Genomic DNA, 21907 nt, shown 5'->3' on the forward strand with positions numbered 1-21907 from the left:
TCCCACAAAAGAGGATGGTGTCTGCAGTGGAAGGGCAGCTTAAGTCTGCAGTCAGCTGGGGTCAAGTCTGAGATGAACCTGGAGCTACAACTACCTCTACTACTTACCTGGCACATGGCGATGCAACGAACGTCAGCAAGTCCGCAGTGTTCCATTTTTAACCAACATCAGTCCCTAATTTCTCCTTCTCTTCTTGTCCTAACCCATAAAACCTAAAGACCCAGTAACACAAGAGCCGAGAATCCACAAGGTTCACCGTACCATGAGGCGAAGGTGGGAAAATCAGCCTTATGTGTCCTCCCTCTCTAGCCTCCTCTGGCTCCCCCAGCCTCACCCACCGCAAGCCGAACCATAAATTGCTGCTCCTCCACCTAAGCTGTCGCAGGAGGGGTGATGGGGGTGGTCTAGGCTACCTGGGGACGTATTCTTGTCGCTTAGGAGGGTTTGTGGCACTTTTCTTGAATAGTTTTTTTCTTCTGATGGGCTAATGGAGGGTGGAATGATAGGGAGACAGAGAGACAAGACAGACAGATACATGGATAAAAGTACATATAGACTGACTGATATACATATACTGTAGACAGAAATACAGATAGAGAGGTGAATAGGCAGACAGACCAACCGACCGACAGACATGTAGATAACCCTTTACCCTCTCATGATCGGACCTTCTCTCGTTCTGTATGCCATCTAACGCAAAGCTTGTTATTTTTCCAGCTAAGAGTATACAGTATCACTGGAGCCAGAGAGCGTTGATACCGGAACCATATTACACCTGCTACACCAACACTAGACGATTTTATTCAGCTGAGAGTCGTACTTTTGCAGGCTAATGAGGCCCACTAATACAGCGTCCCTACCAGTTATTATTATTATTATTATTTTTTATGGTACGTTAATACACTCATGTGTTATTTTCTCCAAGCCTTTTGTATAATGAATGAAAATGAGCAGCACCCACAAGAATACTAAACTAGGCCTATACCACCATCATTCTACACGATCATTCTACACTATCATTCTACACGGTCAACACGACGTACTTGTACCTACTTTTTGTATAATTTGCGCCATTAGCACTTCACTCTGATGTCGAGTTCAGACGAAATTGTTTCTATTACCAGACAATTTTGTTGAGATTACGATAGATGTTCCTCGATCGGTGGGAGTTAGATGCAGCCTTCATTACCACTAAGGGGGTCTTCTGTGCAACACAAAATCATCCGGGGATTGCAAAAAAATATATATATATAAAACGTTGGCGTCATTAAAAATCACAGCTATGTATTCTTTCATCACAGGCTTTTCTTTTCTTTTTTTTTAATTACGTCTCTTCCTTAACCTTGAAACTTGGCTGTGTGAAAAATGATGAAAAAATGTGAGAGTGAGTAGCAAAGATGTCCCAGAGGAGTAGCGAAAGGTCGTCAGGAAGATGTCGTTTTTTTACCTGAAGTTAACGACGCACAAGTTTTAGTCGTTCTTTCAGCACTCCAGGGAGGCGAAAAGTTGCAGATGGCGAGACGGAGAGAGAAACGAGATGCAGGGAGACACGAGACCAAGAGAGCGAGACAGCGAGACCGAGGGAACGAGATAAGAGAGGAAGAAAGACGGATGGAGAGATATATGAGACAGGGAGAGAGACGGGTGCAGCGAGATAGGTGGAGTGGGCGAAGAATAGTAAGAAGAGAGATAGAGGGCGTGAGGAGAAGCAAGAGAGAAGAGGAATGGAGCGAGAAGAAGCTGGACGGGAACTGGGGGGAGAAAGGAGGAGGGATTGGGGAGACAGAGGGAGCGAGAAGAGGCAAAAGAGGAAACGGAGGAGGGAGAAGCAAGAGATGAAGCGAGGGAGTGAAAAGGAGCGAGAGGGGAAGCTGGAGTGGGTAGGAGCGAAATGGGAGTCGGAAGGAGAGACATAAAAGGGCATATCCGTTTTATTTTTACTACCGCGAGATTATTTTATGTCGTTTTCAGAAGGATATTTGGAAGTGAGGGGATAAATTTGTCACAAGTCTTCAGAACGGTGGTCATTAGTACGTGTGGTATTTTATTTTTTATTTGTGTGTGTGTGTGTGTGTGTGTGTGTGTGTGTGTGTGTGTGTGTGTGTGTGTGTGTGTGTGTGTGTGTCTGTGTTTTATGCTGGGCACGAAACCAATATTTCATAGATGGAGAGAATTGACATCAACTTCACGACCGTAGCTGGTTGGATGGTCGATCAGTCGGTTGGTTGGTTGGTTGGTTAGGAAAGCAAACTGTCAGCGGGGTGAAGGATGAGGTGTTTGAATTGATGGGATAGGAGAAACGAGAAGATGGACATGGGGAAGAAATGCTAAGGCCGGAACAACTGGAGGAACACAAACATTATGATGAGGCTGAGAGAGGAAACGGAGTACAAACATTGAGAACCAGAAACAGATGCAACAAGAAGAAGTGTGAGAGGGGGAGGAGGAGGGGAAGGAGGAGGAGAAAGAGGTGGAGGAGGAGGAGGAGCAAAGAGAAGAGCGACAAAGAAAATGGCGCAAGACGGCAAGGGGCAGAGAAAAGCAACTTACACGGGCAGGTGAACTCTGTGGAGGGGGAGGGGATGGAGGAAGGAGGGTGGAAGGAAGGAGGAGAAAGAAGTGGCGTAAAGGAGAAGAGAGTAGAGTTGGGGGAGAGGTGAGAGGTTCGCGAAAGGAAGGGGAGTTAAGAGGAAGAGGAAGGAATGGGTGAAGGAGAAGGAAAGGATGAGGGACAAGGAAGTGATGGAAAGGAAAAAGGAATAGAGAAGGGGGAGAGGAGAGGCTCAAGGATGGAAGGAAAAGATGGAAAGAAAAGTGGTGAAGCAACGAGGGAAGGTTTGGTGGTCGGTAGAGATCTCGACAACACAACCCCTGAAGCAGAAACATCCTCCACAATTTAATACGGAGGGTAAGCCAGGTTGAATATTGCTAGAGTCGGTGGGGTGGCTTTACACACACACACACACACACACACACACACACACACACACACACACACACACACACACACACACACACACACACACACACACACACACACACACACACACACACACACACACACACACACACACACACACACACACACACACACACACACACACACACACACACACACACACACACACACACACACACACACACACACACACACACACACACACACACACACACACACACACACACACACACACACACACACACACACACACACACACACACACACACACACACACACACACACACACACACACACACACACACACACACACACACACACACACACACACACACACACACACACACACACACACACACACACACACACACACACACACACACACACACACACACACACACACACACACACACACACACACACACACACACACACACACACACACACACACACACACACACACACACACACACACACACACACACACACACACACACACACACACACACACACACACACACACACACACACACACACACACACACACACACACACACACACACACACACACACACACACACACACACACACACACACACACACACACACACACACACACACACACACACACACACACACACACACACACACACACACACACACACACACACACACACACACACACACACACACACACACACACACACACACACACACACACACACACACACACACACACACACACACACACACACACACACACACACACACACACACACACACACACACACACACACACACACACACACACACACACACACACACACACACACACACACACACACACACACACACACACACACACACACACACACACACACACACACACACACACACACACACACACACACACACACACACACACACACACACACACACACACACACACACACACACACACACACACACACACACACACACACACACACACACACACACACACACACACACACACACACACACACACACACACACACACACACACACACACACACACACACACACACACACACACACACACACACACACACACACACACACACACACACACACACACACACACACACACACACACACACACACACACACACACACACACACACACACACACACACACACACACACACACACACACACACACACACACACACACACACACACACACACACACACACACACACACACACACACACACACACACACACACACACACACACACACACACACACACACACACACACACACACACACACACACACATATATATATATATATATATATATATATATACATATATATATATATATATATATATATATATACATATATATATATATATATATATATATATATATATATATATATATATATATATATATATATATATATATATATATATATATATATATATATATATATGCCACTCATAGCTCCCCTTAGCTCCCTGATTCCGAATGAAGTACATTTTTTTTTTTTTTCTGCCAGATTACTTCAGTCGGCTTAGGAAGGTCATCTTGCACTGAAAGGGTTTATGAGCTTGTATCAAACCCTTCGAGACAGACAGACAGAGACAGAAATGTTCTTAGTTTCAGATGGTTAACGAATCCGCCTGCCGAACTCAAGAGCGCAGAACGAGACAGCATGTTCCTCCCGACAGTTCACCGGGACAGAACGAGACAGCTAGCTCCGACAAAGCGAGACAACAACTTCCTTCCCGACAGGACGAGACAACAACTTCCTTCCCGACAGAACGAGACAACAACTTCCTTCCCGACAGAACGAGACAACAACTTCCTTCCCGACAGGACGAGACAACAACTTCCTTCCCGACAGGACGAGACAACAACTTCCTTCCCGACAGAACGAGACAACAACTTCCTTCCCGACAGGACGAGACAACAACTTCCTTCCCGACAGAACGAGACAGCAAGTTCTTTCCAAATGCCTGCCTCTCCTCAGGGTCAGCCTCATGCGTATTTGTATGAATTGCCTCACCACTCGCTGGGGTATCCATCACACCGCATTCCAATCTCACACAATATCTTGCCTGCTAAAGTGAAAGCCGCAGGATGTGGGTTGGGGTTGGGTGGGAAGTAGAGACAGGGGGGGAAGAAGGGGTTGGAAGAGACACGGGGTAGGGAGGGGAAGAGGGGGTTGGCCGAGAGACGGAGGTTAGGGAGGGGAGGAGAGACTTAGAGACAAAGGATAGGGAGGGAAAGAGTGGGTTGGCAGAGATTGATTGATTTGACCCCAATGGGGCTAGTTTATTGGACACCCCACACTTCATCCTATGAAGGGGCAGCGTCAAAAAAATACATAGATACAGCATCATACAAAGAATTTAAAAGGGGTATCCAAAAGGAAGGCAGTATCTCAGCGAGATGCATCCCTATCTGCATTACAAAAGTCTTACAACAGTATATCAACATAAATATAACTCATTTTATATTATCAGTATGCATAGGGTGAGAGAGTTGGACGAACTGATCACACATGTATGACATAAGTTCTTATGTTGAAAAATTTTATAACAGTTATATTAGGCTAAGTGTATTTTGGGGGCAATTGTTGTGTTACTGAGGAGAAGCAAATAATTTATACTTCCTCAGTATTTTTCTGACAATATCATTTTCTAACATAAATTTTGCCTGACTCTCTATTGTCATAAACTGAGTATTCCTGTATTCACGTATGAGTGGACATTCCAATAGATAATGCTTCAAAGTGTGTTTGTTGGGTTGTTCACATACTTTGCACTTCCTCTTCTCCTCATCAACCTGCCAACCCAGTTCCCAAGGGTAACAGTAGCCAAGCCTTATTCTTGCATGTACAGAGTCAACCCACCTACTTGTCGTATGTCTGCCATATACGTAACTTGTCATCAGTGCAACTGTGTTGTAGTAGTGTATGGAAGTGCTGGTGTTGTGTTCTCTGAGTCTAAGGTCAGTCACCCTTTCTTTTTGTATGGTCATGATCTTTCTTTAAGTTGTCTAAGTGAAAGTCCCAGGTCATAGTCACAAGTGTCCTTGTTAGAAGCCTCCTTGGCTAAAAAGTCAGCTCTTTCATTACCCGGGATTCCAACATGTGAGGGGATCCAAACAAATTTGACCTGAACATCGATCTCCCTAAGCACTGCAACAATCCGCCTGATCCTGTGAACAAGGTCAGGGTATGTGGGGTGAGGGTCAGAGAGAGATTGCAGAGCAGACATGCTGTCTGTTAAGATGATGGCATTTTGTTTCCTTAGACAAACTTGTTCCAGCCCATTCACAAGTGCTACAAGTTCACACTGGGTGGATGAAGCCCAGTCATGTAGCCTGCTGAGTGTCTCAGCCCCATGAACAAAGCTACCCCCACTTACAATGGTAACAGCAGCCCCAGCACGTCCAGTCTGTGTGTGAAGAGAACCGTCACAGTACACTTGGTCTTTGTCTTCCCCTGCCAGACTTGATATAAGTGTCATAAAGTCAACTTTGAGTTCATACGGTAGGAGGTCAGCCTTTTTGTGTCTAATGTAGTGAAGGCGATGTCTAGTGGTCTCTCCTTCCAGGGCGGCAGAGGTTCAGTCCAGTCGCAGTCTCCCTAAATGATGATCAGTCATTTGGTAGTTGACAAGGTTTGCTGCAGTTATATGAGTCCAGTCCCTGCCAGTCAAATCTTCTAGCCTTAATAAATTTATGAGCTCTGATTTAGGTAGTGTGTCTCTCTTGTCTCTCAGTGCTCTGACTCCTATTAGTGTATTTATCTCCTTAATCCGATCTGGGATAGAAGATAACCCTAATTCTAGTCTAAGATTAGATACTTTAACATTCTTTGGGCATGCTAGTATTAGTCTCATTGCTTCATTCTGTATTGTGTCAAGCTTGTTAAGTTTATCAGCAGGCAGACAAGAAAGAACTGGAGCGTGATAATCAATGACTGATCTTATATATGCAATATACATCATTTTTAAAACTGGAATAGAGGCCCCCAGACCCTTCCAAGACTGAGGGTAGGGAGACTGAGGGTAGGGAGGAGAAGAGGGGGTTCTTGGAGAGACAAACGATTGGGAGGGGAAGAGGGGGTTGGTAAAGAGGCAGAGAGTAGGGAGGGGAAGAGGGAGTTTTTTGAGAGACAGAGGGTAGGGAGGGGGAAGAGGGGACATGGCAGAGACGGAGGGTAGGGAGGGGAAACGGAGGTTCGTAGAGAGACGATTGGTAAGGAAGGGAAGAAGGGGTTGATAGAGACAGACAGAAAGTATTGGGGGAAGAGCGGATAGGAAGAAAAGAGAGTGCATGTGGTGGATGGGAGGCAGTAAAGACACAATAGGGGCGGAGGGTGGAGAAGGGGATTGAAAGGGGAGGGAGATAGTGAAGGCGATAGGTAGGGGGAGGCTACTAGTAGCGGGAATGGTAAAGAGATAGAGGAAAAGGGGATGGGAGATAAGTATGGAAAGATGGAGACTGTAGGGAAGGGAGAGAAAGAAACCTCCGAGGCAGGGAGGGAAAAGGTGATTGCAACGGGAGGAAGATGGTGGACGGACATAAGGTAAGGGAGTATAAGGGTCTGACAGGGATGGATATAAGTCAGGGAGAGGGGAAGAAACCTAAGGTCATAGGCCAGTGGACTGGTAGGGGAAGAAGGGTATGGAGAGGATAAGAGAGGTTGACAGGGTAGATGGATTGCACGGGAAGGGGAAGAGGCTTTAGGTATGGAGAAAGGACAGTGGATTAGTAAAGGAAAAGTGGGGGTAGAGGAGAGGAGCACAAGGGATCAGTATGGACCGGGAATTCTGAAGGAGGAAGGAAACCCAGATGCGGCGTGGAACTAGTGATATACTTGGAGTTGTAACCGATAACCTTCAGACCGGGGTTATGAGACGGTGAGATCTTTAAGGGTCCTGGGTGAGTGTGCTGTAAGGATTATAATGATGATGATGATGATGATGATGATGACGAGGAGGAGGAGGAGGAGTATTAGCATTAGTATTATTTTGGAAGAATAATGAATGAAATGAAAGGACTATGCTAACCTATGTACGACAGCTTTGGATGATTTCTGTAACGTATTTACGATCGGTTCACTCTCGTAACTTGGATTCAACCCTTTCAGTCCAGTGACGTGTTTTGTATTTTATTCTTGCTACCTCCAGACGATTTAATTCATCTTCGGTATGATGTCCAGCAGCGAAGGGGTTATTAAAGGCTCTATCTGACCATTGGAGTTGAAAAAATATATATATAGTAAAATTGTTTGGTGGCAGCATGAATCAACGCATTAGAGATGGTAAGTTTCTGCGTTTTCCACTCCTTTTCCTTCCTGCATTTACGAACTGATACTAAAAAAGCTTATGATTATTTTCCTCACGTAACTAGTATTTAATTTTTGTTGAAAGAAAGACATAGGAAGTTTTATCACACAAAGAACATTAGTGTTAAAACTATTTAGATAATAAAGGACTTGAATTTCATCTCTTATTCAGCATTCGGGCATTTCTACTAACATTCAGAACAGTTGCCAGCAGGATCGATTAGTCTCCTCTTGATGTGAGATTCATTTCCTCTTGATGTAAGATTCGTTTCCTCTTCCCAGCTCCTCTGTTTAGTATGCAGCTCTGTGACTGAGGACCTGGATGGCATGGTTTGAGATGACACAGATTCGCTCAGGCAATATGGGTTAAGGTGCTGGAGAGGTTCGCCTTCACGTGGTGGCACCGTTGTAATTGGTTGGTTCCACTACCCGGTTATACAAACGCCTCTCAGATCCCTCGCCATCTCCAAAAAGGAGCATGGCAGGCTGCAAGAGAGGGATGACGATAGCCCTCAGTTCACTGGGTCCACATTCTAGATCAGAGTTTCCCAACCTGGGGGGGCGTTTGAGATTGCTAGGGGGGGCGTGGGGTAATCAGAGTTCAACATAGCGCTAGGCCATTCCAATGCATACAGGGTATTCCCAAAGATATGTTGGAATAAGAAACTTTGATAGGAACACTTCACAATCTTCATTTCAAGCAACCACATGTAGTGTTGCCATCTAGTGTCTTTAGCATCCATATGGAACAGATAAAAGCATCGTTGTTTAGGCGTCAGAGGGATGGCCCGGGTGGAGGGCATCATGAATGCAGTCCTGACCAAAGGGGGGAGCAGTGCTAAAAAGGTTGGGAACCCCTGTTCTAGATGAACCTGAGTCTACAACTATTACTACCGGTATTACTTGTTGGTAAAGGAGGTTCCCCAGCATGATTTTCTTATCAGTATATTTTTGTATGTGGTATGTAAATATGAGTATATTCTATAATGTTATTTGAGCCATCTGTGTCGATATGAATGTAAAAACACAGGAGATTAATATGGTATAATAAACAGAAAAAAAATATATATATATACTACTTCCCTGTGTCTATTATTTGATTGCTAGAGATACTTCATCACAAAAGTATCTGCAATATTAATACACTTAACATGATGTTATTTGCTACTACGTTATATAGGAAGTCATATTTGCATCAGCATCATTTGTCAGTCCTGGTGGCATTAATTAAACGCTGTACCATCTGTACATGGAATGCGAATAATTTCGTCCTCCTGAGGTCATAATGACTCAAACTAGATCATGCCAACATTTACATTGGAGGCTTTTATGGCGAGACTAATAGACGGAGTTAATTAGTTTGATCAACTCACTCCAAGTTTTATTTTGCAAATACGCTCAACATGACGAGCACGAGACTACACATGACAATTAGAATAACTTTACCAATAATTGCTGCTTCCCTGAAAGAATGGCAACACAAACACCAATATCTGAACCCAGAACAGAAGATTGTCAGATTAATATTTGTCTTTGCTTACTCAGGCTAAACTAGATCTCTTGTTGTTGTTGTTTTTGTTTCAGATTAATATTTGTCTTTACTTATTCAGGCTAAACGGGGTCTCGTTGTTGTTGTTGTTGTTGTTGGCCTGTGTACTGTGATTATGGTGACACTGGGCGAACGTGGTGTATTGTATTTTGAGGCACTGTAGACTGTGTAGCACCTTTTACTTAGCGATTTGTTCTGCACCTTACACCTCAGTTTCCTCAAGTATGTTACTGACGCAAAGTATATCCATATAAAACGGTGTATAAAGACCATAGAAGACTGGTCAGGGGGGACTATGGAAATAAACCCCTTAGGAAGTGGTGTTACGAAGCCTCCTGTGTGACATAAAATAATAACCCATAAATTTACGTAAATCTTTGAGTAGTTGGCTGAAACTTGAGTCGCTAAGAGGAAGGTAAATCACCCAAGTTTGACGTTTATATCTTAATCCTTTAAATCCGGTGACCTTTTTTTTTTTTTTTCACTTTTATTCTTGTTTTCTGGCAGGGATAGGAAAAACAAATCAATCAGTCAATCAGTCGGTCAATCCATCAGTCATTGAAGACAAATATGTATGAATAAAACTTGACAACAAAGTGTACACTCGTCCGACAGGGCTAGAAAAAAATAGATCAATCAATCATTCATTCATTCAGTTAGCACGTACCTGTATGAAGTAGGTTACAATCTCCCTGCGATGTGGAAGTTAAAACAAGTCAGGCAGCCAATCAATCAGTCAATTAATAAATCATTTAATCAAGTCATCAATCAATTAGTTATGCTATCAACACGCATCTGTACAGGAAGGGTTACAATCAGTCCTGTGGCACATAACTTAGGTAATGCATGTAAGATATAAACACCCACACTGAGACTTGTACATTGTGAAGTTATAATAGTTTCATCAAGGCTGCAAAGGATCAGGTGAAGCTGAAGTAGTTACATTTTCAGTTCTCACATTTGAACATTTTATTCTTGCAGATCGATAACTTATTCTTTACTTTTTTTTTCATTACCCCATGCCTTTTTACGTTTTTTTTTTTTTTTTTTTTTTTTAGAGAGAGAGAAAAAAAGAGAAAGAGAGATTTCGAACTTAGATATACCCTTCATAAATCCCTCCACAACGAGAAGTCTGTTACAAGTTAAATAAAATCGTCTGTTTGAAGCAAGAGCAAAGTGTAAGAAACTGTCATCGGACTGAAGGGGTTAAAGGAGCAGAAAAATCAAGACATACTGAGGCATCATTTTCTTAAAGTTTAAAACACATACTGGTAAACTTAAAAAAAAAAAAATTGATTGTTGTTCGTCTGGTTTTTCGTTTATTCGCCTCTGTTCTTTACTTTCACGTTCGTTCATGAATTTTCTTTGCTGTCTATGTACAAGTGGAATTTCAGAGAGTAAGAAGTCTAAAGAAGTAATCCAGGCACCGTTCGTCTGATTTTTTATTTACTCAGGTTCGTCCTCCACGTTCGTGGATTTTCTCGGTTGATTTTTCGCAAGTGGAATATCGGCGAGCATAGCCTAATCAAGTTTGCGAACGCCTGGTTGGGGAAGCGTGACAGTGTGTGCTGGCGAGATTATGCGTCAATATTGCCGAAGGTTTTTCGGTGGTGGAGAGATTTTTCGATGTAACTCTGCGCTCTTTGCTCCTGTTACTTGAAGTTGGCCCAGATTTTCGTCCTTTTGTAGCCTAGCCTATTTCACGTGGCTCAGTGGGAAATGAAGACAATGCTACGGCTCTATATCCTTTCCATAACACTTTTGTGATTAATATATTTTGATGTTAGTCCCTTCTTGCGACTCAGCATTCAAGATGGAGAGATCGTAATTTTAGGCCATCTAAAATTAAAATAATATATCAACCGTCTTCTCTTTCGTTATGTAAGTGATATCCTGGCACCTGTTTCTTAGCCCAGTATTCAATGTGAAGTAGGCTGTTAAAAGAGCCTAGACAGCACCTCTTCCTTAGCTCTGGAGTCTTTGTAATTATGTAGCAGTCCTCACGGCAGCTCTTCTTTAGCGTCTTGTTTTCACTGTATACGAAACGTCTTAACATCTCTTCTTTAGCTCCTTATCGCTGGCGTAGGAGACATCATAGCACCTCTTCCTTAGCTTTGTATTCTCTGTATTATCTGTAACATTTCTTGTCTAGCATCTTTTTTTCATCTCTTCATTTTCCATTGATTTTACCTGTTATTACATAACAGTCCCTTGAGCATGTTCATTTATTCGCTACGTTGAGGTCATGGATTACTATATTCTCGCTATCACTAGACGATTGTATTTATGTCAATATATACTGGTTGATGATGATAGAGAGTGGAAGAAAACACGAATGAATGGATTTGAGTTTTTTTCCGGATAAATTTTGCCTGTGAGGAGGATAGATGGGGATAACCCACCTTTGTTCATCTGTATATTCTATTTTCTTCCCGATTATATTTAACTAAGGATACTCTTCTCTTTTCTCTGTCTCTGCGTATTTCTGTCTTTCTATATCTGTGTGTGTGTGTGTGTGTGTGTGTGTGTGTGTGTGTGTGTGTGTGTGTGTGTGTGTGTGTGTGTGTGTGTGTATAATTCTGCAGGCATCTGATTCTGACACTCGGCGGGTGTAATTGTGAGTTACAGTTTAATGAGCACTCCTGTATCTCTTCATTAGCCTGGGTCAGCCACTGCAGGACAAAGACCTCTCCCACTATTTCCGCTCTAGCTTAACTGTTAGCTTGTTCCATTCGATCCAGCAAGTCCCCGAATCTAATCTTGACATCTTGTTCCCTGTTCGTCTCCTCCTCCTCTCACTCTATCCCTGCCTTGCCACACATTTATCCAAGTCGTCTATACGTTATCTGTTAAGGGAAGGACGTGCCGAAACCACATCCATTATCGCTTTTTGGCCGTAGCGGTGTGTGAGGGCGCCCACCATCCACAAACGGTGATGAGAAATGAAGATACTAAAAAAGAAATTCTCCTAACCATTTTTCATCATCATGGAATCAGTATTTCATCGACATAAATTGTAATCTAGAAGTGTAAAACCTCCTTTATCGTCCATCTTTTCCCACCTGATACAGTGCTTCTCTCCACTGGGTGACAAGACAAATGGTTTTCTATAACTTTGGAGACCATTTACAACGCCGAATGGTGACCAAATGGCTGAATGCCGTCTTGTGGGGAAAAAATAAAGGACTGAATAATAGACAGCAAGATGGATGGATTATATTTCCTTCTTTCGTCTCTTATCCCTGAAGCTTTCTTTTTATTTTTTCGTGTAGCATCTAGCATATACCATTCTTTTTATTACCCCCGGAATACTCATACGTTTACGTTATCTAAGTCTCCATGTTTTTTTTTATGCAAATATTAATACTCTTGAATACCTCCACCTTGTCAGATTTATTCCCTCATGTCCATCCGGTTTCGTCCTTGTCAACTTCCACTGCATCAACACCACTCCTTTTTTTTTTCGTTCTTTTGCCAGTTTGTTTGTCCAGTTTACATACTATGTCTTTATTTCTTTATTTTCCTCTCTCTCTCTCTCTCTCTCTCTCTCTCTCTCTCTCTCTCTCTCTCTCTCTCTCTCTCTCTCTCTCTCTCACACACACACACACACACACACCTTCTTTATGACTGAGAGCAAGGCAAGTTACCAGGCGTTAACTTACACAGCACAGATCACAGCATTTCCACCTCCCACAGCAACCAGCACGTCCCTCTCACCTTTCCCGTTATCTTCTATAATGCTCTGCTGGCTGGGTGTTAGTGGGGGTGAGGCGGGGTGAGTAGGAGGTTTGGAGTGGGTAGGGGTGAAGAGAGAATGCAGGGTTGAGGGAGAGTGTGGAGGGATGAAGCGAGAATGTAGGTGGGTGAAGAGAGAGTGTGCAGGGATGGAGGGAGAGGATAGGGGTGGAGGGAGAGTGAAGGCAACAGGAGAGGGTATGGAAGGATTAAGGGAGAGTGTGGAGTGGTGTAAAAAGTGTGGAATGGTGAGGGGAAAGTGTGTGGGGTGTGTGAAAGGAGGGTTGGAGGTTAGGACGAAGAGGGAAGGACAGGGAGGAGTGGAAGAAGAGGGAGAAAGAGGAAAGACGTAGAAAAAAGGAAGGGTTGGATGTGGAGGGGTGAAGAAGATAGATCGGTGGACTGGGCAAGGTGAAGAAGGTAGGTGGAGAGGTTGACGGAAGGGTCAAGAGAAAACTGACGAAAAGGGGAGAGAAGGTAAGAGGATCGAGAGGGAAGGTAAGTGGAAGGGTGGAGAGGGAAGAGAGGTGGAAAAGTGAAAAGGGAAGGCACAAGGATGAAAAGGAAAAGTAGTTTGTTGGGTGGAGAGAAGGCAATTGGAGGGATGGAGAGGGAGGGTAAACGATGGAAAATGGAGGGCAGATGAAGAGGTGAAGAAGGGAGGTGGAAGGGTGGAGAGAGAAGGCGGGTTAAGGGACAGAGAGGAAAGGGTGAGGGGTTGAGAGAAAAAACAAGTGGATAGAATGAGAGTAGAGGCATAGGGGTTGAGAGGGGAGGTGGGAAGATGAAGAGAGAGGAAATGACATGAAAATGAGTGGGATGAAGTCTCTTAATTGCTCCACAAAATCACCACAAGGTCAACATTAATTACACGCATTTTATTTCCAGTGATGGCGGGCCTTGAGGGTCTGATTATATGTAAAATTTCTCTCATCTAAATATAGTCATCCTGGGCGAGCATGTGTAAGATTATTTTGAGTTGGGTAAAATATAACCGTCGTTTAGTTTGCTTTTGTGCAGTTGTGTTGGGCTAGCTATACTCTTTTCACCTTAACTTGGGCCAGATTTTATTCCTTTTGCAATTTATTTCACGTAGATCAGTTGCAGAAGATGACAACGCCCCCTCACTACATAGTTTTTTTTTTACCACTTCTTTGTGATTAGCACCATATTCTACTTTCTGTATTTCCGGCGCAGCATTCAAGATGGAGAGATGATAGTTATAGGCCAAGTTAGCGTAAAAAGTATATGGCACACTTTTACGAAAGTTCGATGGCCAGGAAGATGGCAGACCAGTAGTATTAACTCTTTTTTTTACTGCACATGACTTCTGTAAGTTAAGTAAGGTCGTCTATAATATAAAGAATTGACCCCTTTACTGCCATGATATCTTTCTTGATGCTGATAACCAGACGCAGCTAAACAGAGATTCCTTCTTCACCTCGGGAGCTCTGCTGTGAGCTAAAATAAAATCATTTGGGGGCACCAAGATATATAAGTTCTTTTCATAGCGAAGGGATTCCAGAAGGATGCTTATGCACAGACCTGCATTAATTTAGCAGTGCCATCAACACTACCAACATCACAGACACCACCACCACCATCATAATTACCCATATTACCACCACGGTATTTAATGACATCACCATCATCATGACAGTCGTTACCACTACCATCACTAGTGCCACGGGTGTTGCATCCCTCACCACCACCCTCATCACCCTCATCTCTGTTAATACGACCACCATCACCACAGGTTTCATCATCACTGTCAATGCCACCACCACCACCAGCATCACCATCACAGCCACCCACTCCATCAGCAACAACAAAACAACGGCAGTAATTAAAGGCTACATGGCCTCACCCACCACCCAATATGTTTCCGGGTTCCAGGCAGGGAGGGCCGTAAAAAATCCACTGTATTTTTTCACCACGTTTCATTACCGACACTTTTTACGTTGAATTAATCTTAGCTGTAAACTAAATCTTGACAGCACTCAGGACCTTATTTACGCCACACTAGAAACGCAATGGGTTGAATTTTGTGTGTTGCTGGAACGGCTCAGTCTGCTGATGTTAGCGTGGATGTGGCAGTGGGAGTAGGAAAAAAATAAATGATTCTGGGCAGACATTGGTAACGCTGATTGGGCCGTTCCTGCAGCACAGGAGAAATAGCCCAGCGGAGTGGACGAGAAGCGTTATATATGGGCCACCCTGTATTTAATAGTATTTTGGGATCTGCGAACAAAGGAAAAAAACTAAGAAAAACCATCTTTAACATCACGTGCTGTTATTAATTAGAGTGTATGCATGAAAAGGCAACATGATCATTTAATCCTTATGTGCAAAGCGAAATTATTAACCGTGAGTATGCTGAGTCAAAGTACCGAAAAGAGGTCAATATTGAAATGAGTTGTGCAACGAGACGCAGCGCTTCCGGTGTACCAGCATCTTGAATTAGCCTCCCGTGAGTTCCAGCTAAAGTTATTACCTTCTGAAATGTTGCTGGTGACGGATGTTTTCTCGCGGTGGCACTTGCACGACTGAGCGGGTCCACTGCCTGGTTATGCAAACGTTCCTGGTTCCCTCCTTATCCCATGAAAGGAGGATGGTAGACTGCAGTATGGGAGCAACTTCAGCCTGCAGTCTATTGGGTTCACATTCAGATGAACTTGCCCCTACTACTACTACTACTACTACTACTACTACTACTACTACCACCACCATCGTCAACGTCTCCGCCTCCGCCGTCTGGAATAAACTCTGGGCACTGGCAGTTTAAACACAGCCCTAACTAAACGTGAAAAGGAAAATATATATATGTACGAACGGTGCATTGAGCTGACCTTCTGGAGTTCATATATGGCTTCTTTTTGGTTCAGATTTCTCCCCTAATCGGTAGAGAGTTCAGGTTTCACAGGGTATCAAAACCTTTTCTAACAGTATAACGATGCGACGAAGAAAAACTGATGTCTATAATCTTCTCTTGTAATGAGGACGCTTTCTATCATTGTTCTCTTATTAGTTTAGTTTGCATAATACAGACATTTAAAGTTATTGATATTTCTCTAACCCCTTAAACCAAATGACGTGTTTTTCATCATATTCTTGCTGTCATTATACCCTTTTTTACTCCTCTCAGGCTTAAATTTGCCTTATCTCATCTTGAATACTGAGATGGAACAAGAGATCAACAATAATATTATGCTAATCATGAAGATGTGCCATGGAAGGAATCCAGAGCCTCAGTATTGTCTGGTTTTGCCAATGAGCTACGCGAAGTAAGTTGCTAAAGAACAAAAAACTGGGCCAGGTTAAGGTAATTATATTGATGAAGTGTACGAGGTTGGTAGATGGTAGGGGGCTGAATATAGCTTTGAATGGCGAGTTGCTTGAGGAGGTAGAGTGTTTTAAATATCTAGGGACACATGTTGCTGTGGATGGAAAAATAGATGCAGAAGTGAAGTTTAGAATAAATGAAGTAGGAAAGGTGCTGGGAGGAATGAAAAAAGTGTTTAGATGTCGTTCGCTTAGAATGGTTGTAAAGAGAAGGTTGTATGAGGGTGTTGTGGTACCGACTGCGTTATATGGGGCTGAAACATGGAATATGGGTGTAGCAGAGAGGAAAAGTTTGAATGTAATGGAGATGAGGTGTCTGAGGAGTATGTGTGGAGTGACGCGTATGGATCGAGTGCGAAATGATGAAGTGCGAAGGAGAACTGGAGTTGTTCGGGAGATGGCTGGTAGAGTTGAGCAGAGGGTGTTGCGATGGTTTGGGCATATGGAGAGAATGGATAATGAGCGATTGGTGAAAAAGATAACTAGATCTGATGTGAGAGGTGTAAGGCTGAGAGGAAGACCACGAATAGGATGGATGGACAGTGTGAAGAGAGCACTGGATGCGAGAGGGATGTCTGTTGAGCAAGGAAGAGTGGCTGTGCGTGACAGATATAAATGGAGTGAAATTGTGAATGAATAAGTGATGACGCAGCCCTGAGGGGATATTCTCCCGCATTTGGTCTGACCAGCTAGTCAGGTCAGGTGCGGGTTAGGGGGATGGGTCTGTTATGATGTGGCAGGGGTAAACCAGCTGTGCTGTCGGGCCCTGTTGCGGATGTCACTGATTGCATTGCGCAATTGACCCTTGTGCGGTGTGGTGCGGTGAGGATCTGTCCGTTCTTCCCTAGGGGCTAAAATGCGAATGAATGTGTTTAAATGGATGAGTAACTGGGGAGTGTGTCGTCCTGTCTCGGCTACCTCCCTTTCCTTGGGGGAAGCAGCCTAGGTATATATATATATATATATATATATAGATAGATAGATAGATAGATAGATATAGATAGATATATATATAGATAGATAGATAGATATTGATATATATAGATATATATATGTAGATATATATTTAGATATATATATAAATATATATATAGATAGATAGATATATATATATAATTTTTTTTAAATTGAAATAGACTCTCCGAAATGATGAGAGTTAGAGGCAGATTCCGATAACCACTTGAGTGCAAAAACACACTAAAAAGGACGTCACTATTTTCAAAGCGTAAACATTGACATTAATTTCCAACGAGTGTATATCACAGATGATAATATTTATGTAGGATGTGTAAATGTGAACAGACAAGGGTGAAATAATAGAAAACTCCCTATCCGTCGAGAATGCGCGATCTCTCTCAGCTTTAAATCCCTTTTCGATTGTTTTGTCTAGTAATCGATTCCTACTTCATTTCACCCTCCTTGTTCCGACTTTCTATCTCGTTTCGATTTGATTTGCCTGTCAATATTCTTGCTTTTTCTCAATCTCCTAATTCCAACTTTCTTTACAGTTTTGAATAGTTTTATTCAGTAACTGATTCCTACAATTTTTCACTCTCCTAATCCACCTAATGAACGAATATCCTCGTAATTGCGACCAGTGCCGGGACGGTATTACTCAGCTTGTTATGAGATGGTATTAGATAGAAAACTACCTTAAAAACTGTCTAACTATCTGATCTCACTTCTCACTCTCCTTCTCCATATCTAGTGAATAAATATTTTCCTCAACCTTGCCGGACGATATTACCCCGCCCGTAATGAAATAGTTTTGGGTAGAAAATTACGTGATAAACTTTCCAACACAATTTCATTACAGGCAGAGGAGAATCTTTTGGCTGACGGGGTTAAAAAAAAAAAAAAAAAAGGTCATTAAAGCTAGAAAAATCACGAATCTCGCCCTCCATCCTCCCTTCCATCCTGGCCACTCCACCACACGTATACAAGACGTCGGATACATGACACGGAGTTAAGGTTTTTAATTCCCTTAAGTGGGTGGCTTTTGCTCCTCTTCCTCCATATCAGCTGCTTGTTCCTACCCATAGCAGCTGCTTCTTCCTACCCATAGCGGCTGCTTCTTCCAACCCATATCAGCTGCTTCTTCCTACCCATATCGGCTACTTCTTCCTACCCATATCAGCTGCTTCTTCCTACCCATATCGGCTACTTCTTCCAACCCATATCAGTTGCTTGTTCTTACTTTATTTTTATTAGTTTTTTTTTTTTTTCACCGATTCATGGTGGCTAGATCGTCAGTGCATTCTCTCTGCTACCTTCAGACGATTTTAAAAAGCTAATTCTCTCTCTCTCTCTCTCTCTCTCTCTCTCTCTCTCTCTCTCTCTCTCTCTCTCTCTCTCTCTCTCTCTCTCTCTCTCTCTCTCTCTCTCTCTCACACACACACACACACACACACACACACACACACACATACTCCCCCTTCCTCCTCGACTCCCCATAAGGAAATTGTTTTCTTCAAGACGGATTTAACATGTACAGGAGTGTGGCACAGAAGGATGTACATTAAGGTGAGTAGTGTTCATGAGGGAGTGACGTACAACACTTGAGGAAAATGTATGAGGAACGGAACTAAATAGAGGACATTGTGCTCTAAAGGAAGTAGGAAAGCAGTATTTGTGTGTGTGTGTGTGTGTGTGTGTGTGTGTGTGTGTGTGTGTGTGTGTGTGTGTGTGTGTTTATTCCTTTCCATCTCCAACTGTCTGCTTTACATAAAATCCTTTTACATCTTCGTCTTCACCATAACCCTCGTTTCCACTTACACGGATTGCGGAGGGTGGGAAGGAAGCAGAAGCTGGAAAATGCAGAAACACACACACACACACACACACACACACATATATATATACAATGGCCACCTCAGCACAGTTGGGTCCACCTCTTCATTTACTCATCACTCGAGCCTTCGATATTCTTCACTCCATCTCCCAGGCCAAACGATCCATTGCAAGTACCTGTGAAACTCAGTAACAACAAGGCACAGAAACACACTCAGCATTTTGACGTATCTTTGTTTTCTTTTTCTCTCTGTTTCTGTTTCCCCCTGTTCCTGTTTCCCTTTCTTCTGTTTATGTTTATGTTTCTTCTGTCTCTGTTTCCATTCTGTTTATATTTGTTTCTCCTGTTTCTGTTTCTTCTGCCTCCAGTTCTATTCCTTCGGCCTTCTGTTTCTATTTCTTATGTTTCTATGCTTCTGTTTCTATTTCTCCTGCTTCTATGTCTATTTTTATTCTTTAACCAAGGTGTTACCAAACTCTTTTATTCAGCTATTGAAGTAACTCTATTTTTGAACGGATAAGTGAAAGCAAACTCTAACCACCTCCAGATTTAAAAAAAAAAAAAAAAAACTCTCTTAGCTGATATAAAATGGACATCCTTACAGTAAAGAGATGGGGCAGCTTAGTTACTGAATGTTCCTCTTTTGACCTGAGTGATTAATATTCATCACCTGTTTGAGTGATTAATATCCCTCACCTGTTTGATTAATATTCCTCACCTGTTTGAGTGATAAATACTCCTCACCTGTTTGAGTGATAAATATTCCTCACCTATTTGATTAATATTCCTCACCTGCTTGATTGATTAATATTCCTCACCTGTTTGAGTGATAGTATTCCTCACCAGTTTGAGTGACTAATATTCCTCACCTGTTTGAATGATTAATATTCCTTACCTGTTTGAGTGACTAATATTTCTCACCTGTTTGAGTGATGGATATTCTTCACCAGTTTGAGTGATTAATATTCCTCACCTGCTTGAATGATTAATATTCCTTACCTGTTTGAGTGACTAATATTCCTCACCCGTTTGAATGATTTATATTCCTCACCTGTTTATAGTGAAATCTTATTATGAGGTGTCTCAATGGTGGGTTGATTTTAAGGTAGCTGGAGAGGAAGAATTTATGGGGTGACATCTAACCCTTCCTGGTCCGTAAGATTCTCAATAGCTAAGAGAAATTGTCTGGAGAAGAGGAGAAAAAGTGAGTGAAAGAGAGAGAGAGAGAGAGAGAGAGAGAGAGAGAAACGTCGTCGGATGGAAAGGGTTAAAGTGGAGGTCGCTGATATTGTTAGACAGACAGACAGAGACAGAGAAACCTCATTATATGGAAGGGGATAAAATGGAGATCACTGATTTCCTAGCTAATAAAGGCATAATGGTCACTGAACTGATCTGATAATGCTGTTAACGCAGGTTCGAATCCCGGCGCGCTGATAACGAGGGCAATAACAGTCAGCCAAGTAATATCCCTTTGGAGCTCCGGATAATATGAGAATAGGTTATTTTTTTTATAGGTTTTTATATAGTTACTTTTTTTATCTATCTATCTCTCTATCGATCTATTTATCTATCCTTATCAGTCTATCTATGTATGTAGCCTATGTATCTGTCGATCTTATCTATTTTATTTATTGATACATTTAATATTATCTAGAAAAACTACAGGAGACCATCCCAGGCCACCATTTCGACTCAGACCGTGGCCTGTATTCTCTTAAGTTATGGAAGCTTCCTAACATCTCCTCCTAAGCGATTTATTTTGCTTAGCACACCTTGCCGTCCTCTTCTGTGGATGTAAATCACTCTAACATCACCATACTCTGCATAAACAGTGTCCAGAGTGATATTAGCCGGCTGTATCCAAAAATAAATCGCAAAGGAAGAGGTGTTAGGGAGCTTCCTAAACCGACGGAGGTAAGAACCCGTGACGCGTTACTGAAAGGCTTCCTCCGATCGGACTTCATTGCACTACCGGGAGAATATTGTTATAAAGAGGAGATATTGCCATGATTTTTTACTTCCTTGTTCTCATGTTGACCCACCGACATGCCATCCATTAATCCCATCAGTCCGATGATGTCTTTCACGTTGTTATTGATACCCTTAGACGATTAACCTAAAGGAGAGACTGAAAATTATGACTGAGATATCGTCCAGTACCGTGTCACTCTCCTGGGCT

At 42.8% G+C, this 21907-nt stretch overlaps 1 protein-coding gene across 1 annotated transcript; it reads right to left on the bottom strand.

Annotated features, from left to right (window-relative positions):
* Positions 1-5987: 5987 nt before the first annotated feature.
* On the bottom strand, positions 5988-6482 carry LOC145409271 (uncharacterized). The gene has a single exon (XM_080279751.1). It carries the CDS (start codon positions 6480-6482, stop codon positions 5988-5990), a length of 495 nt encoding a protein of 164 aa, XP_080135877.1.
* Positions 6483-21907: the final 15425 nt, after the last annotated feature.

Source organism: Coenobita brevimanus, chromosome 80 (genome assembly GCF_032717465.1).
Source record: "Coenobita brevimanus isolate Jiangsu-jjx chromosome 80, ASM3271746v2, whole genome shotgun sequence".
Taxonomy (NCBI): Eukaryota; Metazoa; Arthropoda; class Malacostraca; order Decapoda; family Coenobitidae; genus Coenobita; species Coenobita brevimanus.